Source organism: Muscardinus avellanarius (assembly GCF_963383645.1).
Source record: "Muscardinus avellanarius genome assembly, chromosome: 14".
Lineage (NCBI taxonomy): Eukaryota > Metazoa > Chordata > Mammalia > Rodentia > Gliridae > Muscardinus > Muscardinus avellanarius.
In genome coordinates, this window is record NC_137800.1 from 6,881,492 (window position 1) to 6,907,075 (window position 25,584).

At 45.0% G+C, this 25,584-nt stretch overlaps 1 protein-coding gene across 1 annotated transcript in view; it reads left to right on the top strand.

The window, feature by feature from the left end:
* Positions 1-2,136: 2,136 nt before the first annotated feature.
* The window catches only part of PINX1 (PIN2 (TERF1) interacting telomerase inhibitor 1), a gene marked incomplete at both ends in the record, with an annotated part of 61,219 nt that continues 37,771 nt past the window's right edge, over positions 2,137-25,584 (top strand). Inside the window, 6 exons of the mRNA XM_080710190.1 lie at positions 2,137-2,155; positions 6,431-6,540; positions 8,449-8,541; positions 10,328-10,406; positions 16,025-16,117; positions 22,079-22,155. Of these exons, the coding sequence (XP_080566316.1) occupies positions 2,137-2,155; positions 6,431-6,540; positions 8,449-8,541; positions 10,328-10,406; positions 16,025-16,117; positions 22,079-22,155 (471 nt within the window). The remainder of the gene's footprint in view (positions 2,156-6,430; positions 6,541-8,448; positions 8,542-10,327; positions 10,407-16,024; positions 16,118-22,078; positions 22,156-25,584) is intronic.

Below are 25,584 nucleotides of genomic sequence, written 5' to 3' on the forward strand. Positions count from 1 at the left end.
TCCCAAGTGCGGGGATTACAAGCGTGCGCCATCACACCCGGCCCATGGTGTCCAGTTTTTAAAAACAAAACTGTATGTTTTTTTTTTAAAAAATAGACAAATCATACTGGGCCAGGTGGTACACGCCTTTGATCCCAGTTCTTGGGAGGCTGAGACAGGAGGATTGGAGATTCAAAGCCAGCCTCAGCAACTTAGCAAGGCTCTCAGCAACTTAGCGAGACCCTGTTTTCAAATAAAATATAAAATAAGTCTGGGAGTATAGCCCGAAGGCAGAAAAGCCCCTGGGATCCATCCCCAGTACCACCAAAATAAATAAATTAATTTATTAAAAAATAAAATAAGAAGGGCTAGGATGTAGCTCAGAGGTAAAATGCCCCTGGGTTCAATTCCCAGTACCAAATAAAAAACCAGACAGACCTGTTACTGAGTTCCTTCTCTATGACATATGTTGAACTTTCTGTACTTTCTGTACCACGTTGTTGAACCAGCAGTGTATACCTATTGTCTTCGTCAGTGTGGGTTGCTGTAACAAAACACCTTAGACTGGGTATTCTTATAAACGTCACACATTTATTGCTCACCGTTCTGGAGGCTGCGAGGTCTAGATGAGGCGCTGGCTGATTCAGTGCCCATTGAGGAGGACCCACTTCCTAGTTCATAGCCCGTGGCAGAAGTGGGAGGGGGAGCACTCTGGGGCCTATTTTATAAGACCCCTGACCCCATTTATAAAGGCTTCACCCCCATGACCCAGTCACCTGGGATTGGGTTTTACCTGATGAACTCTGGGAAGGTCGCAAACATTCCATCTACAGTACATATGGTACAAGGAGGCAGGCACCACTGACGGTGTAGACAAGGAAAGTGAGACCTAGGACGCTTGGTAACCCTTCTGGGGTCAGGAGCTGGTCAGAGGCAGGGGCAGGTGGAACAGGTCAGCCCCAAGCAGTGGCCACATGCAGGACTAGAGTGCTGTGGCTCTGGGGCAGCATCCAGCGCTGTCCCAGCCCGTCCTCACAGAATCGCCGAGGAGGACACAGAAGAGACACAGCTGCAGGTGTTGAGGTGAACCCTTAACTGGAAGCTCACGGTAATTGCCACACAAAGGAGATCCGCTGTGGGGAGAACCAACAGCAGGGCTTGGGAAGCCTTCTCCGCCGATTCCAGGGTGTCCACTTATCAACGACGGCCACAGTGGAGCCGTGGCCGACTGGAGGCCACTCTTCTAGGTCAGGGATTCTCCGGCTTTGCAGGTCTGGAAGCTGCACATGGTTAACAGTCCACCACCCCATTTCTATGCTGCTTTCTCTTACAAGTGTTTCCCTACCCCCTCCCCAAAGCCCTCCCCTCCCCCACCAGCTACCTCAGAAAACATCCCAGGATATAAGCAACTAAAGGTCACGTTCTCACTCAAAGGTCAGGGGAGACTCATTTGAGCAATACAAGCGTTAAGGTAATGAAGATGTCGGTTTTTCCTTTGACATCATAATGTTCATTTTTATCTTTGGGCATAATTACTTTTTGGGGGGAATATCAGGGATGGAACCCGGGGGTTTTCTACCTCCAAGCTACACCCCCGCCCTTTTTGATGTTTTATTTTAAAACAGCATCTTACTAAGTTACTGAAGGTCTTTCTAAGTTGCTGAGACTGGCTTTGTGATCATCCTGTCTCAGCCTCCCAAATACTGGGATTACGGCCGCGTGCCATCAGGCCCAGCACGCTTCAATCTTCCTGACCAGCCTCGACCCAAAATTATCTTCCTGAAGTCACAGACCAGCACATGCAAGGCTGGAAAAACACTAATCACCGATGAACTCATTCTGCTCTGCAGGACGACCTCCCATCTTCTCTCCTACAAGGAAACGGAACTCGAATTACCCTGACTTTCCTAACCCCCCCCCCGCCCCCCGCCCAGGGGCGCAGGTAGGGGAGGCGGGGCCTGACGGCGCAGCGCCGCTCCGCCAGGAGGCCACGCCCTCGCGCCGTGACCACGCCCCCTCGCGCGGGGTCGGAGCGAGTCGCGCGCAGTGACGCCATCAGCGCGCGCGCGGCCGCGGCGACTCTTCCCCCGTGAGCGCCCCGGCTTCCAGCGCGTCCCACGCCGGCGTCCTGAGCTCGGGCGCCGCAGGCTCCGCGACATGTCGATGCTGGCCGAGCGTGAGTGCCGGGCGCGGGGCAGGGCGGAGCGGCCGCGGTCAGCGGCAGGCCGGCCGGGGGCCCCGGGGGCGCCGCGGGCCGCGCTCGTCCACTCGGGCTGGTGCCTCGCTTCCCCGGGGTTGGCTTCACCAGGTCAAAGAGAGGCGTTGAGTCAGTGAAGTGCAACTGTCGAAGTGTGTTGGGCCCAGAAAAGAGGGCGGGAGGCACCACACGTGGGACGTCAGGCCGGGAGGGTGCCGGCTAGTGAGGACGAGTCGGACCGGGTTAGCTGGAGGTCTCCCGATTCGCTGGAGTGCTGGCCTCAGCGCCCATCCTGCCTCAGTCTGCCTTTGGCCCTCCGTAATGAAGTCCTTTAATCCCCCCTCCCTGGAGGCGCCGACTTCTGGGTGGGACCTGTAGCTAAGGTCTCTTGCCGCCAGATGGCAGGCGTGCCGTGGTCTTGAAGAGCCAGCTCTTAACTTTTTAGGAGTTGTGTAGTAAGCAATGTTCAGAAACATTTTATTTAATGGGCCATCAGCTTATTTAATGGGCCAGTGCTGCTCAGGAATTTTGTGCAACAGATGATGTCAGCGTCCTATTATCCGAGGGACTATCAAAGGGAGTGGGAGCATGAAGCGAAAGGCCCCAGGCACCGTCCCTGTTTTACACGGACAGAAATTGAGACACAGAGGAAAATAATGCCTTCCAGTTCATTGAAGCTACAAAGTGGCAGCATTGATGTGGTTTTCTCTTACTTTACATTTTTGCCACCAAGAGCAGCAGTCTGTTATTTTTAAAAGTTTGTAGAAAGGAACATGTTTTGGATGGTGAGCCTTGGGCTCGCTCTTCATCTGTAAAAATGACCAGTAGATTAGAACATACATTGCTAAAATCTCTTCTAGTTTTCATAAGGCTTAATTAAGTCAGCATGCCCCTGGGAACACTGGCTATTAGGATATGCCTGTTTCCTTGATTACTTTCTGAGAATCTTTTAAAAAAAATTGCTCTTACTGTCTTCACTACGCTAACTTAAAAATCCATGAGATGGTTATATGAAAAGACCTTAAAGTGTCTAAAGTAGTATAAAGTGCTGTTTGTAGGTATTTGGTAATCCAAATTACATGATTTCAAGAGAGTATTTTCAGTACGCAAATCTTCACATATTTGCCATGGGTAACATTTGGTATTGTCTTTTCTTAGTAACTTTTCTGAATAATGTTTCCAGCATCCCCAGTGGTAAGATAACTTAAGATCAGTGTTCTCATTTTAGAGATGAGACAGTAGAAGCATAGGAAAGACCCAGTCCATAATTTCACTACCTAGCAATTGCTTATAAAACTAGGATTATTCTGTAGTTTCAGATTTGTGTCCTCCTTTTTTTCCCTACATAGCATTATGTGGTGAGTGTTTTCACTTCACTAAAATGCTGTTTCCTTTGCTGTGTGGACTGTATTTTATTCTTTTATCTTCAACATTTGCATTTATTCTATTTTAAAATCTACAAGTAATTTTCTTTTTATTTCTCAAAAAAGTTATGCACTCTGTATTTCTCTAATTATCAAATGCTATTCTATTAGTCTTTCCTATGTAAGACAAGATCATTATTTGTTCTTCTTACTTTCCAGTTTTTAATTTGCAGTTTTAGACCTAGTTTATTTGTCAGGATACTGCTTTTTTCATAGGCACTTTCCTTTCAACCCGATTTTTTACTCCCAGTACTTGGGAGTCTGAGACGGTAGGATTGCAGGTTTGAGACTAGCCTCAGCAGCTTAGTGAGACCCTGTTTCAAATTAAATAAAATAGGGCTGGGAGCGTAGGTCAGAGGTAGAACCCAGAGGTACGTGCGTGTGTGCGAGCGTGCGCGCGCACATACACACATACACACAGTCCCTTACAGCTGTTTTATGGAGAGTTGTATGCCAGGCCTGTCCTATTATAGCGTTTTGTAGTTAGGTCTCCAAGTAAGACAAGCTGCTGCTAGAGGATGCTTGAGCACAGTCTTACATAGTGATTCGGCAGGTTCAGGCCACTCCACCTGAGGCTTAGCACTGTCCTTTACAGTTTTCCCCATTGCTCAGGGGTCAAGACTCCCCCCAGCATATAATCATATGGCTCAGATCTGTAATAGCTAAAGTATACCAAGCAGAGTTGGAAAAGGAGAAGGCAGGTGGGACCCAGCCTGGAGGAAACCAGATACAAGCTTGCGGAGTCCTCTGGTGTCAACATAACGTGCGTCACTCCTTCAGCAAGGAAAAACAAGTTCCAAGACTCATGAGAACTGTTAAAATCCTTTCCAGCCAAAGGCCAGCAGTCAGCAAGCCTTTCAGAGGGTGGCAGTTGGGCCTGTTGCTAGCTCTTTGCACAGACTTAGCGAGGCCGACATCTGAGCCCTGAACAGACTGGGGCAGAAGAATAACAAGGACAGGTGACCGGGCCAGAGACCCCTGTTCTTACGTGGTGCTGAAGATTGAAGGAAGGGCCTTGGGCTGCATGCTGGGCACAGGCAGTGGCTGGTCAGGCTTTCCCAAAGCTGGACACAGCGTACAACACGGGAGTGAGGAGATGTTGCAGGGAAGTAGGTTTCTAACACCTCGTGTGTGCTCTGCCCTCCACAAGGATCTGCACATTTCTTATTAAAAATTCTGAGAAATTCTTTAATGTTCAGTTGTGTTCGACCCAGCTTTGTTCTTTTAATAAGGAGCGTCCCTCACTTTTAACATCCTCATTTGGGAAACACTCCTTTGGCTGCCTGGGTTGAGGACACATGTCGTTCCTTGGGGACGAGGGCAGTTTCTTGTGTAGTATTGCAGTCTGCTGTATATAAACGTGCGGCATGGACTGGGTGCCTCTGATAGAGGGCAGGATCAGTCGTTCTCAATACTGCCTCCTTCATCTAAGTGACAGAGAGGCGTGGCAAGCACCATATAGAGACATGAACTCCCACATACCAGCGGCCAGCTTACATACAGGATTGGGGAGCAGGACTTGTCTCTAGTGGCTGCTCCTTAGCAGGGACAATGTTAACTCTTTGTCAGTGCAGTACAGTGGTAACATGGCCAGGTGGAGCATTTTGGGGGTTTCCTTTCTCTTGTAGAACACTATAAATTTGAATCCAACTTATTTTGCTTTGTAAGTGGCCTTTTTCTGCTTATGCTTAAAATGGGTTTCTTATTTTTGCCAGGGTGTGTGTAGTTAGGGCCTCTATTGATTTTACGTGCAGCACAATGAGCTCTTCTTACTGGAGGCTGTTTGTCTGTTAATGCTGAGACTCCGAGGTGGGAGGCTGCTGTTGCTGGTGAGCTCACGTGATCTAGGAGGTGGATGATAGCGATGCTCACCCTCGTTTGGCCCAGTCGGTTTTTAGGTCTCACAGTTTTTCTCTGCCAGAATTTTTTTTTTTTTTGAGTTCCTGTTTTTTTTCCCCTTTTCTTTTCCTTCTTTCTTTCTCATTCCATTTATTCATATATTATTTAGTGCCTGCTAAGGGCAAAGTGTTTTTTTTTTCTTCTCCTTGCAATGAAGCATAAGAAAGAATAAGAAATGAATATGACACTTAGGGGAGATTATGATCTATAATCAGAAACATAAAAGATAGATAAAAGTAGCCACAATGCAGTAGAAAGTTAACTAAGTGCCAAAAGATAAACAGATAATTTATTCTGGAGGCCTAGTGAATAAATTGTGCCATTTAGGGCATTTCAGTAAGAAGGGAAGTTACTGTTATCTGTAGAACTTGTGTCTGCAGGTATAGTTGGTTCTCCCTAGGATCATAATGGTTGTCATATATTATGAACTTAAAAGATAAGCTTTGAAGTGAGTAGGGTCTTGGGTTGTAAAAGGGGTTGTTTTGCTTGAGGACCATAAGCACTTTTCCTTCTCTGTGCCTCAGAAAGAGGCACTTTCTCATCTGAAAGGTGCAGGTAAGAACGTCTCCCTTTATTGACTGACTATGAGAGATTGAATCTGACATCCGTACAGCATCTGGCACAAAACATGTGGCCACGAGAGCTGGAGCGGCGGCTCTGCTGCCACTGCTGAAGGTGATGCTTCAGGCCCTCCGGGTGCTGAATGTAGAAGACCCAACTGATGGTGTCTCAAGTAATTGTTTTGCTTTGTCATATTTAGAGGGGTCAGTTTTATCTTAGAAGGTCAATTTGTATATTAAGAATGTGTTGTTACTGGGGAAACCAGGAGAGATGATCCAGTCTTAACATTTCACTGGATGTTGGATTTGATATGTAACAGCATAACCAGGTTTGACAGGTAAATCGTTGATGAGATGTTTTTCACTTACAGGTCGGCGGAAGCAGAAGTGGGCTGTGGATCCAAGAAACACTGCATGGAGCAATGATGACTCCAAGTTTGGCCAGAGGATGCTAGAGAAGATGGGGTGGTCTAAAGGAAAGGTATTTGGAGACAAGCAAAGACCTTGAGCCAGGCCAAGAGATTATGAATCAGGAGATATACTTCTTAGGAGTCTGGGAGAAGTTTATGTTTTGAATCAATGAGTGATATGGGAGAAAGAAATTATAGTGACTAGATGATAAAATTAGAATTGAACATAAACATCAGCTGTCTATCATTGCCTTTCTTAGCACCTTTTAGTTAGTAACATGTAGAATCATGCTTAACCATGAGGGCTTTATATTGCCAGGAGTAATATGTATGTATGTATACATATATATACATGTATATACATGTATATACATGTATACATATATATATATGTATGTATATATATATATATTTTTTCCCCCCCCTGGTGTTACTGGGGTTCCTGAAAGCGCTTCTACCTCCAGGCTATACTCCCAGACTTATTTTATACTTATTTTTTTTAGAAACAGGGTCTCTTAAGCCAGCACAGCTGGCTTCGAACCTGCATGATCCTCCTGTCTCTGCCTCCCAAGCGCGGGGATTACAAGCGTACACCACCACACCTGGCTAGGAGTAATATATTTAATCCCCTCTGTAACTAGACTACAAGTGTTTTCTCCTGTGCCTCAAATTCCGTTCATCCCTGGCTCCCATAGGACTCCTCCTGAACTCTATCCTGCCTGGTTCTTTTCACCATCTGTCATACTCTTGCGTCTAATCCAGTGGACCCTGTTTTGTCCCAGTACGTGCTCCTCAACAGCACTGGGCAGGGTTGACTGCTCCCTCCTTGAAAGTCTGGGCTTAGCTTCACCTTGGATGCTACCTTTCTCCTGTTGCCTCCCCGGGGCACAGTGCCCGGCCTTTCTCCCTGCTGCGTGCAGGTGATCCCCGCATTCCAGGCCGTGCTCTGAATATGTCCAGTCTGAGGACCATCCCTTTTCTATTTCTACTTCACTTAGGTCCTCTGTGCTCCAGATTTGTGACTCCATCAGCCTGGTGAGCTTTTCTGCTTGAGTGAACACCTCAGGAGTATCATTTTTATTATAAAACTTTTGTCCCCCCAACACACACACCTCATTTCCTTCCCAAGTTGTCCTGAGTTTTGAAAATAGTTCCGTATACCCATGTACTCGAGCCAGAAACCTGGGAGTCTTGCTGGGTTCCTCTTCTCATCTCCCTCCCACATCCGCAGTGATTGTGCCTCTCTAGAACACTGCCTGCTTCAGCTGCCACCCCTGCCTTCCTGTCCCCTCAGCTCCCTGCCAGTGCTTTCCCTCCTCTGGTCTCTTTTACCACGTACCTGTCAGGATGATCTCTTAAGATCTGCAAATCAGGTCGTGTTGTTTTTGTGCTTAAGATTCCAGCAGTTGCCAAGGGCTTAAAAACATGAAATCTAGATTTTTACTGCAGCTCTCAAGATCCTGCTAGGCCTAGCTCCTTATTGTCTTAGGTTCTCTTCATTTACTCACTAAAGCAGCCCTGGGTGTCGTCCCAGCCCTCCAGTACACCAGGCTCCCACTTCAGTCCTTGCATTTGCTGCTCTTACCTGGAACCTAGTACGTGTTCACTGATGGAGAAGACTTAGAGTTCTCCTCTGGTTCCCTTCTTAGCATCATTTATAGCATTAGTAATAGAGCCATAGACACAGGCCACCTTCCATAGACTTCTGTTTTGTAGCAGCCCTCTGCTGAGCATCAGCAAGGCGTGTTCCACCTGGGTCTTCTATTTGGTCTCAGGGTGAAGACTTGGCATTCATTATTATAAGTGAGACCTTGGTGTTACAGACATTGTCTTCTAAGAATAAACGGGATTGAGGCTTTGAGGGCAAGGATAGTGCATGCCCTAGAGGTCTAGTGCTTAATTGAATAGTTGCCGAAGGAGGAAAGAGGTAATCTCTCTTCCTAGTAAAAATGCTAACTCTCTGGTTTTACTCTCCACAGGGCTTGGGGGCTCAGGAGCAAGGCGCCACGGATCATATTAAAGTTCAAGTTAAAAATAACCACCTGGGGCTTGGAGCCACCATCAATAATGAAGTGAGCAAGGGTCTGCTGTCTGGTGTTTTTCGCACAGCTGACTTCAGTTTTATAAATATGAAGCTCCTAATCCAGTCAAGTTGGTTGAGAAGTCCTTAGCTGTTCAAATGTGCAGTGTCTGCGTTAGACAGAGCCCCTGTCTGAGTGGCTGGCCTGTGGGGTGTGCACAGCGCTCTGCGCCCCTGTCCTCGCGGGATCCCTACTTATGCTGAGAGAGCACACTGGTTTTATTGCTAAACCTTTTATACAAGTGTTCATTTTAGGACAGAAGGCTTTTTTTTTTTTTTTTTTTTTGTGTGTGTGGTACTGGGGTTTGAACCCAGGGGTATTCTGCTTCTGAGCTACACTTCTGATTTTTTTATTCTTTATTTTGAAGTAGAGTCTCACTAAGTTGCAGAGGGCCTCACTAAGTAGCTGAGGCTGGCCAAGAATCCGGATCCTTCTGTCTCAGCCTCCCAAGAATTTTTTCTTATGTTTATCTGCATTCTACTATTAGTTTATATTCCTAAAAGTCTGTGGCATTTAGCTTAAGAAATACTAAAGGGAAGTTGTTTTCCTTTCTTAAGTGTTTCTGAGTATGGCTGTACAGCTGTTGAATCCATTAACATTTTTTCTTGAACATTGACACTGTAACTAAAAATCAGTGCTTACCCTGCTCTTCATGTTCAGGGTCATTTTCTTTAGAAAGCACCTAGGTAGAAAGCTTCATAAATTCTTACAGACAATAGACTGGCAGAATATTGGGAGAATTGCTTTACATAAACTGAATTATTTTTATTCAGTAGCTGTGGGTAGTAGATTAGAACGGCCCAAATTTTCTGTACTAACAGCTGAAATTTTCAGCCACTGAAGAAAGCACTTAGGTAAGATTGATTTCAAATATAGATTATGTATATGTGTGTTTCTTTCTAAGGACTGAACCAAGGACTTTCTATCTCTGAGCTAAACCCCTTGCCTTATTTTATTTGTACTTTGAAATAAGGTCTCGCTCAGTTTTGGAGACCCTAGCCAAGTGGCTGAGGCTGGCTACAAACCTGTGATCCTCCTATCTCAGCCTCCCAAGCACTGGGCTTACAGGGTGTACATCCCAATGCCCGGCTTCAAATGTAGTTTTGAGAGATAGATAACAAAGTCTACTTCCTTTTCTTAGGAGAAATGTTGCCCATGATACCTATTTAATATGCGTTAGTTTTTCATGTTCTTAAAAAGGGATGCTTAGGATAGATGAGGCAGATTCCTACAGTTGGACTCCTGCTTCCCACTAGCTTTTATTATTTGGGGGGTCTTCGCTCTCTTACCAGCTAACTGCTTTCTCAGTAGGTTCGTATTGATTCAGGAGACTGAAATCCTTCCTTTTCTCCCCCCACCCTTTAGAATTTTGTAAAATTGAGGTCAATACAAGTAATCAGAATCAGGCAAAATAATTGGGGCTCTACTGAGCAAGAGGAGAACTGTGTCCCTCGCTGCTCTTGACCTTTGAACTATGTAATTTCCCCTAGCGAGAAAAAGTAGTCATTTCATGCACACACATTGCCTGTTGACTATTTGACTGTAACTTGATATTTGAAGTCAGAGCTTGAGTTTCTTGAAGCCCCTTTTTAATATTGATTTGGATAAATAACATTTTAAATTTGTATTATTGTTTAATCCATTTGAATTTATCAAATATTTTGATAAAACTTAAACTTTCATAGTAGCCACCAGATTCCCTCTATTCTAGCATGCATCTTAACTCAGGGTAGATAAACTACAGGCTTGCTTCTCTTTCACTTTTTGGCTTTCTCAGGACAATTGGATTGCTCATCAAGATGATTTTAACCAGCTTCTGGCTGCACTGAACACTTGCCACGGGCCGGAGACAGCAGGTAGGAAACAGCGGGTAGAGGGACATTAGCATTTGTTGTCCACCATGTTCACTGGAAACTTGATCTCTCAGGGTAGATATTTTTCAACTCTTTACACTAAGCATCATGTACCTGACAGTTGATTGTAGCTGTTCTAGATACTCAGTTCTTTTTACATTTTAATGCTTCTTTCATTGAATGAACCTTTAGCCGTCAGCAAACACTTTTTTTCCCCATTCAGAGTTTGAGAATAGCAAGATAAATCCATTTGGTTTGCATGTCAAAATAGTAAAGTCATCTTTAAGGATTGCTTAGATATGACTGAAAGGATATTTTTTAAAATACAAGCAAGAAACCTTGGTCCAAATGGAAGCATAAATAGCAGCTGGTAGAGGCTCAGTACGTAGCCTTCTCTTTTTTTTTTTTTTTTTTCTCATTGGTGCACTGTATTCATACATCATAATGGGATTAAAAAAAAAAAACTTTTGTAGACATACATGCACACATCGCCCAGTTAGCCCTTACCCGATCCCCACCCCATTCTCTCCCCATCCCTCCTTCCCATGCTTGGCTTAGTGGTTGACATCTAGTATTATAGCAATTTATCCAAAATTAACAGTGATAATTTCACATAACAGTTTCATTTGTCTGATACCAAGCTTTTGATGACTTAATGATAACATTTCAATATTTCTTTTTGCTTTCTTTCTTACCAGACAATATTTTTTTCTATTTTTTTAGGTGAAACTATCATATATTTATATATTTATTTTTCAGAAAAAAATCTATCCTAATACGGAATATGGACTCTAGATACCCAAAACGATCTTGAAAAAGAACAAAGCTAGAAGATATATATTTTCTGATTTCAAACCATATAAAGCTACAATAATTGAAACAGTGTAGTACTGTTCTAAAGGCAGATATATAAACCATTGGAGTTAAATAAAAGCCTAGAGCTAAATTCTTCCCTATATTGTCAAGTTATTTTTGACAAGGTTTCCACGAACATTTGGTGGTGGAAAAAATAATGTTTTAACTAAATATTGTTGAAAAATAATACTTACATGGAAAAGAATAAAATTGGACCCTTACCTAATCCCATATACAAATATTAACTCAGATAAAAGACCTAAATATAAATCTTAATACTATAAACTTTTAGAAGAAAATCTGGGTCATAAAACCTCACAACATTGAAATTGGCAGTGATTTCTTGGATATGATTTCAATGGCACAGGCAACAGAAGCGTATACAAACTCCCTAAAAAATAAAAAAAATTGTATATCCAAAGACAATGTAAACAGAGTTAAAAGTTACTAATAGAATGGGATAAAATATTTCCAAATGCTATATCTGAAGGTATATTAATATTCCAACTAGACATCCTAAAAATTAACAACAATAAAGGCAAACAATACAATTTAGAGATAAGTAAGAGACTAACATAAATAATGAATCTCCACAGATAACCAATCTTAGTTGTCTGTTGGATGGAAAATCTTGTTTCTCTGGTTCTGGTGTGTGTTACCTATTTCTTCTTTGTAGTTAATCTCTTTGAGTATTTTCTCTAGTGCTGGTTTTGAAGACATAAATTCCTTCAGTTTCTGTTTGTCATGGAAGCTTCTTATTTCCCCATCTAATTTGATAGAAAGTTTTGCTGGGTAGGAAATTTTTGGCTGGAAGTTGTTTTCTTTCAGAGTTTGGAATATGTTACTCCAAGCCCTTCTGGCCCTCATGACTTGGTTTGGGAAGTCTGGAGTGATTCTAATTGGTTTGCCTCTGAATGTCACTTGGCCCTTTGTTTTTGTTGCCTTTAAGATTCTCTGCTTGGCTTCCACATTGGTCATTTTGACAATTATGTGGCGTGGGGATCCTCTTCTCCGATCCTGTCTAAAGGGAGTTCTATAAGTTTCCTGGACCTGTGTGTCAACCTCTTGCTCTATGTTTGGAAAATTTTCTGCTATTACTTCCTTGAAGAGATTGTCGATCCCTTTGGTTTCACTTTCTTTTCCCTCCTCTATTCCAATTATTCTTAGGTTAGCTCTCTTAAAATGGGCCCATATTTCTTCAATGTCAGATTCCTGCTGTTGGATATTTTTTTCTAGATTAGAAACTATGCGTTCATTTTTGGAATGATCATCTTCTAAGAGCAAGATTCTGTTCTCCATGTGGTCTAATCGGTTGTTCATGCTTTGAATTGAGGCCTTTACTTCATTAATTGCATCCTTTATCTCTTTTTGGCTCTCTCTGAATTCTTTTCGAAGCACCTCTATTATTTCTACAGTTATTTTCCTGATTTGATCTTCTAGAAATCTCTGATTTTCTGTTTTATCGGGTTCTGATGTTGTGAGGTTGTGGGCATTCATTGCTCCAGTGTTATTCCTCTTACCCATGATTTCGGAAGTTTGTGCCTTCTCTGGGTTCTTCCCTTGGGTCACTATGACTTCGCTTAAGGTGCTCTGGATCTTGAGTCTGTAGTATCTCTGACCCCACTACTCCTTTACTGGGTTGTATCACAGAGTCTCTGACCCAGGGAGTCGATAGAGGCTGCTTTAGACTATGGGGGGTGCCAGGTTGCACGTTCTCCTATGGTGTGATATCTCTGCCACCGCCACTCCCCCACTGGGTCAAGTCCCAGGGAGTACAGTACTGGGATTTCTCCTCTGTGGCCCGCAATTTGACTCACTGTTCTTGAGTACGCAGATGTAGCTGTACTGGACTCGGTGAATTCACTGCTGCTGCCGCCGGTGGCAATATGGCGCCGCTGTCATGCCCTCGGCCATGAGGCTGGCGTATTTTTTCTTCTCTGGTTTTGAGTTCCACTCTAAGTCCCTGCAGCGTGTGCTGAGCTCAGCCACTGGGAGCTTTAGATGCTCCCTGCGCCAAAAGATCCCGCCTGGCTGTTCCGCAGCGGCTCACCTCGGCTTGCTGTAACCGTCCGGTGAATTCGCCGCTGCCGCCGGCAGTATGGCGCTGCTGCTGTGTCCTCGGGCATGAGGCCGGTGTATCTCCTCTGTGGCTCTGAGCTCTGTTCTCAGTCCGCTTTCTCTCTGGAGCCTGGTGATTTTTTGTTTCTCTGGTGATGGTGTTTTCTGGCTATGAAAGGCGCTGATTTTGTGGTAATGGAGATTGGTTGTTAGCAGTGCTCTTAAGCCCCGCTTTTCTCGGTCGCCATCTTCCCGGAAGTTGTATTTTTTTATATTTTTTATACTGGGGGTTGAACCAAGGGGTATTCTGTCTTAGAGCTACACCCCCAGCCCTATTTATTTTTTGTTTTGAGTCAGGGTCTTACTAGATTGCTGAGAGTCTTGCTATATTACTGAGGCTGTCCTTCAACCTGTGATCCTCCTGTCTCAGCCTCCTAACTAGATTTAAAGTGTGTACCACTATGCCTGCCTGAATATTAATATATTTTAATGCTTAAATTTTATTCAATCACCCTATCATACTTTTTTGCCACACACACACAAAATGTATGTAAATTTTGGGTTGATTTCTACTGACCCCAGCACTTGTAAAATAATTTTGTTTTGAATTACGTTGTCATAATTAGTAGGCTCCAGTTAGTGAAACCAGCAAATAAAAATTATTAGTTGAAACAGTAGTCTTGCCAGCAGTGCATCTCTGATGAGATAGGTCAGTGGTGATGGTTTGGGCGGTTGGCTCAGCTGCTTTGATCACAGACACCAGGCCTGGACACTGGTATTTTGGCTTGTGCCTCCTTGATGGCCCATGAGAGGAAAACTGCTTTCTCTATAAAGTGGGAGGAGGGCACCTGGGAAGCGACAGCCCGGTGGCTTGTCCTCTCACACTCGGGTGGTTGTGGACACACAGGGAGGGCATGGCTCCTGAGCCCCTTGCAGACTCAGCTCTGCTCCACAGGAGTCTGGACTCAGAAGGAGAGCAGCACCCAGTGACTCTCCCTTCTCGGGGAGAGCAGCTCTGTGGGGCATCGTGGAGGTTCAGGACATGCGCTCTGATGGCGTCTGCCTGCTGCCATCCCGCATAGCCCCCCCCCCCCCCGGACCACGCTCAGTGTCCTCTGGTCACGTCAGTAATCATGCAGCTGTGAGAGTCACGAATGCCTAGAAAGCTCTGAGTCCAGCCTTGAATCAGAAGCCTTCGGTTATCGTGGCTACTTTGGGCTGGCAGCTTCGAGATGATTTATATTCGGAACATTAGCTTTGAGGAGAAAGTTTCCAGTGGGACATCTGGGGACAGAACCCCAGTGTGCTGGGCTGTAGCTGCAGAGGACAGTGTTCGGCTTGTTGTCCTCACAGACCCATGCTGACATGGTCTGGAGACTTGGAGCAGCGTCTTCACACTGTCCAGCCTGTAGTCACACTCTGCCTGGGAGGAGTCCAGCACCACGTGCCGCTGCTCTGTGGTCAGTGACGGCTCCCGTCCTCGTTCTCTACCTCATATCTAAATGTCCTTAAAACTACAGGAAAATTCTGTCTCTTCTACCTTTGATGCTTGTCTCTGAGGCCCCCTTCTTTGGGAACGTGACGAGCAGATAGGTGGAGGCGGGGCGGGCAGGCGCTGGTCAGCCTCCAGCTGGCTGGCCCCAGACAGGCTCGGGCTCACCGCCACCCCCCCATCAGAGGGTGGCCACAGGAGCACGTCCTGAGACTAAGTCACCCGCGACCTTTTGCCTTTGTGGGTGGTCCTCGGGCAGACCAGGTGGGGGGAGCAGTGGGTTGCGCCCCCCTCCCCTGCTCCTTGTCTCTGACCTCCTTCTTGACCATTTAGCCTGTCTGGATTTTAATCACTTTTTAAGGTAACTTCTTGCTATGAAATAATTGTGGACTATTAATGACTAAGTAGAGAATAGCACAAGGAATCCTGAAAAACCTTCACCCAGCGTCTCCCAGGTTGGTGACTTATATTGCTGTGGCAGATCACAACCAGGAAACAGACACTTGGTGTTACTAGAACTAGACCACAGACTTACTCGCTTTTCTCAATTTTTTAGCCTTCATACATTTGAGCGTGCAATTTTATCACAAGTCTAGATTCTTGTACCCACTACCACAATCAAGAAAGAATTAATTGACCATCACATAAGAGCTGCCTCCTGGAGGTTCCTTGTATTCACCCTCCCTTCAACTCCTAACACTCACCTTCATCCCCTGGAAACCACCAATCTCTTCCCATCTCTGTACTTTTGCCGTTTTGAGAGAGTTATATAAATGGAATTATGTTGTGTGTATCCTTTCTAGAGTGTTCTTTTTCACTGTGCAGATGCCCGAGGTCCATTGGGCGGTTGCATGCATTGATAATTCAGTCTTCGCTTCGTGCTGTAGACTAGCAGTCCAGCGTGAGGATGTGCCAGCACCGCCTCAGCCTTCATTCACCCAGTGAGGGGCTTTTGAGTTATCGCCAGTACCTCACTATTATGAATGAGGTTAATATGAGTACTTATGTCTAGATCTTTGTGAGAAAACAAGTTTTCATTTCTCTTCCTAAGGATTTTGTAAATTTCTGGAAGGTATCCTTGCCTGGTCCATACCAGACAGCTAAAAAAATAATTCTGGTGGAGCTCCTAAAGATCTTATTTAAACCATTGGGAACAAAATAATAAGTGAAAATAAATTATATAGATTTTAATGTAATGTTTTTCTTTTTTTTTAAGACTCCTCAGACAACAAGGAAAAGAAATCATTTAGCCTTGAGGAAAAGTCCAAAATCTCTAAAAACCGAGTTCATTATAAGAAATTCACAAAAGGTAAGCCTGCGTATCTTGTTGTTGTTGAAGTTCTTATTTTCATGACTGAGTTTGGAAGTGTTTTCAGCTCTTGCCAACAGAGACTTTTCACTCTGTCTAAACGGGGACACCCGGACGGCCCCTGGCAGGACCCGCAGCAGTGCCGACTCGTGGATTGCTTGGAGTTGCTCGGGGATGTTGTTAAATGCAGACCTGGGTTCAGCAAGCCACGGGGGTCCACGTGGGATTTCAGCTGCGGACAGGTCCTGTGGCCAAGCTGAACATGGACGTCAGTGTGCTGTGTAGAAGAGAAGGATGTTAGGTGGCCAGGTCAAATTCAGGTTATTGCTCAGCGCTTTTTAGCTACTTTGTGTTCTTCAGAGCCGAGTGGTTGTTGACCAGCCCCTGATGTGCCCACGTAGACAGTGGTGCTCTGCATGAGGTCTCCACCGTGATCATCCTCACTCCCACATTGCCCTTGTAATTGTTCTCACAGTGTCTCCATCGCATGGAGTGTTGAGACACTTGTCAGCTGGGCAGTAAATCCTGTCTTGCTTGACCCCTGCCCCACCCCTCCCCCTCCTACTTTCTTAGGATGTAGGATTTGTGTCTGTTCTTTGTGATTGCAGTTGTCCTCTCTAACCACTAGGTGGTGGTCTTGTACTGGTGAGAAATCACTTAACTTCAACAACAACTCTTGAGATGTTTTCCCATAAGACAGCCCACAGCCTAGTTACTACATAATAAAGTAAACTGAGTATGGTGATTGTGCCATGATACGTAGGCACCGCTGGATTGCTCTTGGGAGAGTGGATGTGTTTCTATCTCGATGTCCAGGAGAAACATCTCTGCTTTGATCATTGTGCCACAAGTGGGGAGGCCTTCACTCCCAGAACCCACCTGACAGCAGCAGGAGGTGGAGTCCCGCCCCGCAAAACGGCTGATAGTGCTTCTCATTCGGAGCCAGGGCCTCAAAAGGTAGAAGTGGGTCTGGTTTAGGTGTGAGGCCACAGCAAGCAAAGCAGAAGGGATTCAAGTGCTGTGTACAGGGAGACTAGTGCTTCACCTCTGACAGGTACGTGGAGGGGCTCTTCCATGTCATCCCTGCTCCTTCCTCCCCGGCAAGAACTTTCTTTGTTGTTAGCCTTGTGTGGCTTCTAACCAGGCTTTCTCTGCACCCTCAACCTGCTGCAGAACAGAAAACAGACTTTGGCGGCCACTCAGTCCTTTCAAGGAGACGGTAATGGTCTTTTATTCCCAATACCTAATGGTAGCCTTACTTTTTCCATTAGGTTCTATAGAAAGAAATTAGAGATATAGTAGAAGAGTCTGTTCAGCACACACAAAGTTAAAAACAACCTGCAGCTGGGCGTGGTGGTGCCTGCTTGTAATCCCAACATTTGGGAGGAGGAGACCAGAGCATCGCAGTTCGTGGACAGCCTCAGCTACTTAGCGAGGCCCTTGGCAACTCAGACCCTGTTTAAAAAATAATAAAAAGGACTAAAAAATAGGGCTGGAGGTGTAGCTCGGCAGTATAGTGCCCCTGGGTTCCACCCCCAGTACCACAAAAAAAAAAAAAACCAACAAGCTGCAACTTCTGAATGGCATAGCCACCTTTTAAACTTTTACTCTGCAAGTAGAGTTTCTAATTGTCCTTCAGTGCCTGATGGCATGCCTGGTTCCCTCTGAAGCAGTTGCTAAGCTGGGATGGACTTCTAACCTTGACCTGCCGGGTGCTGGGAGGGTCACCTTCTGTCTAGTTGAGCCACTCCCTCACAGGTCAGTCAAACCACTTGATGTGTTTTGCCTTCTCTAAAGGAGGCTCGCATATTCATTAGCCTCACCTGGGGAAAAGGGCAGCGTTGATATGCAGAGAAGGGAGTTCGCGATAGTTGTCAGAAGAAGAAGAAAAGGAGATTGAGTTGAGAGATGGAGGAGATCACACTGGGAATAAGAACAGATGAGAGAAGGAATAAAAAATCCAGGCAGTCAAGAAAACAATTATTTTCCTTCCATCTTTTCCATCCACAGTGAAAGCTCACCTAGAAGTTGCTTTAATATCCTAGAAGGAGCATTTTCTTTAGCGCCAGTGTTGTCGCGGTGTGAAGGACACACTCTTGGCCTCCCTCAGGAAGCTGTCCTTACTCTCCAGACCTTCGCAGGACCCTTTTCCTTCTTCCTCACTCACTTTTCTCTTTTATAGTATGAGGAAACATTGCTGAGCCCGTGGAGCTTTACAGAGGGTTCTGTTTTCTGATTTCTGAGCAGTGGCCCCTTTTGTGGAACTTGTGCATCTTTAGCCTGGTGATTACTAGGGATTTTAGCCCTGGGTGTGCTCGTGAACATTATGAATTCACTTAGTTGATGAGGAGGATTCACATTGTGACTCCTTCAGTGTTCAGGAAAATAACACATAGGAATGGAGCGTTCCTTTTTTGTGTTTGTTTTTAATATGGAGTATCTCTGTTTTGTGCAAGCTGGCCTCTACCTTGCAATCCTCCCATTTCATTCTCCCAAGTACTGGGACTCTAGGTATTTAATAGAGCATGCTGAAGAGTGAAAGTAAAGATTTCACCATAGCGAGTGGTATCGTAAAGTGTGCTGCTGCCTAAACGCCAGCACATCATTTTAGTTTCGACACATTATTCTTTTTCTAGCTCCAAATTTGCAATTTCGACTTGATGTGTAGTATATAATTTTACATTACTTTCATTCATATTCATTTAAAACCTAACTCCAGTGTGGTTTCTTTAGAGAAAGGTTTGGTGAGGGCACACCTGCAGAGGGGAAAAGTATCAATTTATGCAAAACCATTTTGAAGGTTTTTAGTCTGTACAGTGAGGTGTTATTGGGAGAACATCGATTTCCCTCTCAGTGCAGTGTCATCACTGCAGTTCCTGGAGCCCCTACATTCCCGTGATGTTTTACACTTCTTACTGTATGGCACGTGTTCCAGGTGGCTGGCAGGTGCACAGCATAGCTAACTCCTCCCGTAGTCGGACCCACAGTGAGGGCTGGCTTTCTTCCAGCTCCTTAGGTATTTATATACTTGGCACCGTTTGGGCTTTTTAAAGATGCACATTCTCTTCTTTTGGCCATTCAAGTCTCAGTCATTCCACCCCACACTGATTCTTCCATGCTTCCTGGTTTTCCAACATTCTTCCCTTTTTGTGAAGTTGCCTTTATCTTCTGCCCTAGGCTTACTATCGGTCCCATGTGTTGCATTAGAAAGAAGTGCACACCTGTAACCCCAGTACTTAGGAGGCTGAGACAGGAGGGTCCTAAGTTTGAGAACAGCTTCAGCAAGTAATGAGAGTCTCAACCTAGCGAGGCCCTGTTTCAAAATAAAAATAAAATATAGGGCTAGGGGTGTAGCTCGGAGGTAGAATGACCCCACATTCAATCCCTAGTACCACACACACACGCAAACAGAAACAAACAAAAAACCCACAAGGTATAATATTAATCTGTTACTCTTTTTGATTAAAAATGCATGAGTTTTTAATCAATTAAAGCCACCTACACACATTTCAAGTGTTTTTTACTTAGCAAATATACTTCTAAAACCTACATTTTTTTGCCCTTTTCATTCTGAACAAACTACTTTTTGGACCTTTTTAAAGCCTCAGAATACAGTTCGTTAAATCTTACTGAGTTACTTCCTTTGCTCCTAAGTGGCCCAGGCCCTCGCACTCCTCGCTTGCTGTGGCCCATAGGTCTGACCGGAACATTGCTTCTTCGTTCCTTTTCTTCTCTGGCTGTTTGGAAAGCCTACTAGCCATGGTTATTAGAAACATAGCTGAGGCGATCCTAAATGCAGTACTCTGCTGTAATTGTCTCTGGATCTTGCATAGACTTTGTTATATTAGTCTGGCTCCTGGAACCCTTTCTTCTCTTAAAATGTGTGGCCAGAAGACTAACAGATAGATGAATCAAACCCAGGTAGATAATATTTCTTATTCTAGTCAGTGTTTTTAACTGCCATTTTCTCCGGTATCTAAGTTTATTTTATATCAACTGTATTTGCTGTGGTTTCACTGTGGTTCAGAACTGAGGCTGATAAACTTTCAATTTTATTTTTAACTTATATTTTATTCAAAAGTAGCCATAATGTGTTTACAAACTATCCAGGCAGGACCATTAACTAATAATGATCTCAAATCACTTCCATCTCCATCATTACTCACCTTTACACGACTTTCCAGTGGTCTCTGACACTCATTTCTTCTCTGTGTTCTTGTTTTCCAGATTAAATGCAGAGCAAGGCATGTTAACAGTCCTGGCTTCTGCATTTCTTTAAGTGAACTTTGCTAGAGAGTAGAATTTCTGATACAAGAAGCATCACCCAAACTTTAAGAACATCGCATCTTCATTGGTGTAGCAGACTCTCTCTACCCCGCGACAGTTTCCCTTGAGTTTTAGATGTCATTTCTATGTGTTTGTATTTTGACATCCTGCTTTAGAATTGTGACCTCCCCTGTACTTTTCCTTCCTTGATCCCTCCAGCTTTTTTTTTTTTAGTTGAATTACTTTGAAGGAGATCTAAATTTACATTTTTCTCTTAGGGGATCTCTTCCGTTGTGGGGAAAGGTTAGGGGTAGCTGACCAATGCACATTTTGAACTAAGTGCCGCTCCCTTTGCTGAGGTGGAAACTGCCACCCTGAATGTGCTTTGCAGCAGACAGGGGGACGCTGCTGTCTCGGCACTTACTGAAAGCTTGTCCATCTCGCAGCACCGTGGCGAGTTGTCGTCCCGGCTTTGTGGTTTAGTTCCTGAGCTGCTCTGTGATATGCTTCGTTCTGTTCTGAGGTGGGCTTTCTTTGGGGTCTTTTTGTAGAAGTTGTGCTTAATGGAACAAGTGCAGGAGGACTGGTTTCTAGCTCAGCTGGCGGGGGGGGGGGGTGGAGCAAAAGCAAGCCTTTTCTGTGACAGGAGAAGGTCGCACCGACTGCACCATTTAACCTGGTGCTGCTGCCGAAACTGGTTCTGGCACCAGGTTTCCCATTAGATCAAAGGCTGTCTTGTTTTTACTCATGTCATGGAGTCGCTGAGCAATATATTTGAATGCCCCAGCAATAGTCAGTGAACCAGAACTTCTGGGTCATGGTGTTGCTTTGCCAGGTCGGAAACCAGGAAGGCAAGTTAGTCCATGGCACTGGGACTTGGGCTTCCGACATAAAGAGATTCCTATGTGGCCGAGGCCTCCCTCCCCAGAGCTGTCAGACTGTACATGAGGATTTACAGCTTAAAATGCCTTATCTTACCGTGCAGTTGACAAATGGGAATGGATTTGGCCGACTGCTCACAAAGTACTGTTGGGTAGAAATGAAAATTCCAAAGAAGTGAATTTTGAGTTAGTGGGTTTGTGGGTTTAAAATTAAGTGTGAGTTAGGTGTGGTGGTGCATGCTTTTAATCCCCAGTATTGGGGAGAGGGCTAAGATAGGGCTAAGCCTTAGCAACTTAGTGAGATCCTGTTTCAAAATAAAAAAGTAACATAGGACTGGAGGTGTAGCGTGGAGATAGGATGCTCCTGGGTTCAATCCCCAGTACCAAAAAAAAAAAAAACAAGAATTATAAATTTTTTTGTACACTGTTTTTACTAGAACCATTTAATTTCCTGCTCTCATTATGTAGCCTTTATACTTAAAGATAATGTAACTCTACAGTTAAGAATATAAGTAAGTAGCTGTATCTCTTTGAAGTGACCCAGAAATAGCACCTTGAAAGCATACCTGCAGTGGGGCCAGCCTTAAGACTTAGTCCTCCTTGCAGTCTGATGCTCTGGATTGTTTCTGCTTGTTTCCTGAATTGATTCATCTTCCTAACTGAATGTTTGTAATCTGTGGGGGCTAGAACGTCAGTAGCCATACAATTGTGCACTTCTTTCTACTACCCACCTCCCTTTCAGGAGTTGCAGAAGGTACACTCGTGCTCCCTTTGGAGCGGATGGTCTTACTGAGAAGACTGTGTTATTTTCTAGGGAAGGACCTGTCGTCTCGGAGCGAAACAGACCTCGACTGCATTTTTGGGAAGAGGCAGAGTAAGAAGACTCCCGAGGTATGAAGCAGGCATCCAGACATCCACTTGAGATGTTGTTTTCAGATGTTTGTTTGTCAAGCGTGTATAGGATTATTTGTGTCTATTACTTAGAGTACTTTCCAGACAAAGTTATCCCCCCTACACACACAATAACAACAAAAACCACATTGAAGGGTTTCTTACAAAAGTTAAATGTGACCTTAATAATGGTAGTTGGTAGCTAAGTTTTACAATGAATCTTACAAAGGATTTTTTCTATATTTTGATTTTGATTTTTTTATTTTCTGGTGTGAGGACTAAACTCAGGGAAGAATATCTGTTACATATTCAGAGGAAAAGGGGTCCGTGGGCACCGTGGAGGGGAGTCATGTGCAGAGATGTTTGCTGTTTTGCCCAGACTGTGTTGCTGTATTGGAATGTGGCTTGAGGAGGAAGACTGTCGTTTGTGTCCTCTGGATCACGTTTGCTCCATCTTAAGAGCGTTTACACGGGGCTAGAGCAGCTGCATCTGGGAGGGATTTTCATGGGTATTCCCTCCTTTGTACATTACTATTTATTTTGAAACTGGAAGACGGTAAGAATGAGATGACTTAACCCCTTAAATGTGGTGGACCCATAATCCTAATACAGAGTAGGATACACAGGATTTTTGTACCATTTCGAAACAGGAGAGCCAGCCCTGTATGTGTTGTCAAAATATTGAAATTTTTGAAATATAAGTTTCTGAAGATAATGGATAAAATAATTTTGATTGGTATTATCTAAGAAGACATGGGCCATATGATCGTACAGCTGTGACTCGGCGAATTCCTGTGTTGGTTCCTCGCCAAGGCCCTCGATGACTATAGAACAAAAAAAGACTTGGTTTCATTGGTCTCTGGCATTTTTTTCTAGTTGGACGGAAATCTTCTTTCCAGGGTGGTAGATACTTGTTGCTGAGTGGTATCCTTAGAGACTCCGGACGTGCCGCTGATGAGGACTTTTGTTGGGTGACTTCCTTGTCCGGTGGGCAGTGGATTCCTGCCCCACACCTTGTAGAGAGTGAGGAGTGAGGAGGAGGAAGCAGGCCCCAGGAAGACCTGCCCTCTTCTCCCAGCCTGCCAAGGCTGGCAGGCTGTGCTGGGTCCTGTGGAAGGCAGTGGGCCCTCAGGGCAGAGATGTTCTGACACTGGGCCACACTGGATGTTCCTTCACAAGAGGCTGCTGGCAAGGGCCTGGCCAACTTACAGGCTGGCTCTGGCCCCACTCCGCCCAGTGGTTGTCACGTGGTGGGGTCAGGCACTCTCCTTCCTATCGGCCTTGTGTCAACCCTCTTTTTCGAGTGTCTCCTTTGACTGCTTAGCAATGTCCATGTCCCAAGAACCTGGCTTTGTCCCTTGGGCTCCCAGCGCCATCCCCTGCTGGCTCTTCCAGATCCTTGTTGCTGCCCCCAGGCAGGAGCCAGGCGCCTGGCCTCTCATCTTCTCCAGCACTCTGTGGAATCTTACTGCTCAACTGCCAGGGAAGGAAGGCCTGCTTGTGAGCCCCGTAGACTTTTTAAGGCATTCACATAGTGAGTGCACAAAGCTTTCCCTTGAAGAACAGTGGAGGTTTCCTGTCAGCCTTAGGCTCGAGTTTGAGGACTCACTGGTCAGGTGCCTTGACGTTTCCCCACTGTCTGGTGTCACTGGACTTTCTGCTGGTATCAAACAAGACACCTGTGTTTGACCTTTTCCTAGTACCAGCCCAGAGAAGAATCTCTTTGGGCCTACTTGGTGTAGCTAGGCCCCTCAGTCTCGTGCTGTATTGTGTAGGGTTTCGGTGCAGCTGCATCTTGGGCTGGGGGCTGGCGGCTCCTCCTGCGTGTGTTTCAGGTCATGCGCCGCTCATTCTCGTCCTGAGCTCTGAACCGTGCCAGTGCCAGACTTCCACTCCACACCACTTATGCTCAAGCCTCGGGTCCAGGCGTCTGTATTTTAAAACCGAGAAAGCCTCCTGGTTGATCCTGGCAGGAGCGAGGCTGCGAAGGCCAGGGAACCCTGACACACAGCTGTGCCATGGACAGTCTAGCTCCAGCGCTGCTGAGGCCGGGCTCCCAAACCCAGCACACCAAGTCGCCGTGGGAGCCGGCTGATGGGCGGCCTGGGCTGTGGTGGGGCCTGGGAGCCTGCGCCTTGAGATAGAAACCCGAATCTGGTTGAATTTTGTCACTTTAAGACAACTATTTAAAAGTCTCTAAAGCAGAGTCACTTCTAAATTCATTTTTGAATATATGTAGGTTTTTATATGTTAAGTTTCCTCTTATTGAGGTACCTTCCTTGAATAAAGCATTGCTGAGACACCCTACAGTATCAGTTACAACAGCCCTTATAGCCAAGGACGAGAGGCCTTTGATGGCATTCTCTTAAAGTTTATTTGAAAGTTCATTCCTGCTGTCAGTTGGAAGGAGTATTGCTCTGTCTTTCCTCCTAGAGTCACAGGACCATGGCAGGGAACACATTTGTGTGTGTGTGTGTGTGTGTGTGTGTGGTACTGGGTATTGAACCCAAGGGCATTCTACACCCCCAGCCCTAATTTTTATTCTTCATTTGGAAACAAGCCCTCACTAAGTACCCAAGGCTGGTTGTGAACCGGTGATACTTCTGTCTTAGCCTCCCAAGTACTGGGATTACAAGTATGCACCACCACACCAGGCTCAGGGACTACATCTCTAACTTGGGTAGCATTGTATCCCGTAGTAGGCCAGACCTATTGATTTTAATTTCTATAACCCCTGATAACCATCATAGGAATTACACCTTTATTCACCATCTCTGTGCCAAGCACGGTATTAGGCACTTAGGATATTGTCCTATTTAATCCTCATAACAATCTTCTAAAGTAGATATTAGTGCCCTCTTTTACCAGTGAGGAAACTGAGACGCAGAGACACGTGTTTCCAAGCTCCAAAGCAATACATACAGGTGAGATTTAATTGTGGTTCCTCCAGATTCTAAGTCAGAGCTCTTCCCCACTACACTACTGCCAGTGTTAATGAACATTCTTGCATTAAAAAAAAATAAAAATTTAGCCAGGCGTGGTGGTGCATGCTTTGTAATCCTGGCATTTGGGAAGCCAAGATAGGAGGATCATGGTTTGAGGGTACCCTCAGCTACTTAGTAGGCCCTTTACAGCTCAGTGAGACCCTGTTTCAAAATAAATAAATAATAGGGCTGGGGTTAGCTCAGAGGTAGAATGCCCCTGGGTTCATCCCTAGTACCACAAAAAAATTAAAATTAAAAAAGTCCACATTTAACTGACTTAAGTATGCATTTAGCAGTTTTCTTTGAAGTTTTTGCCAGAGACAGTAATTAGCACTCTATCTCAACCTTGTGGGGAAATGATTAGCTGTTCCCATTATGTGATTCCCACTGCTAGAGTGGGAATCTTACTGTAGAAAGAGCTAGCCTGAGTTTCTGGAGCACAGGG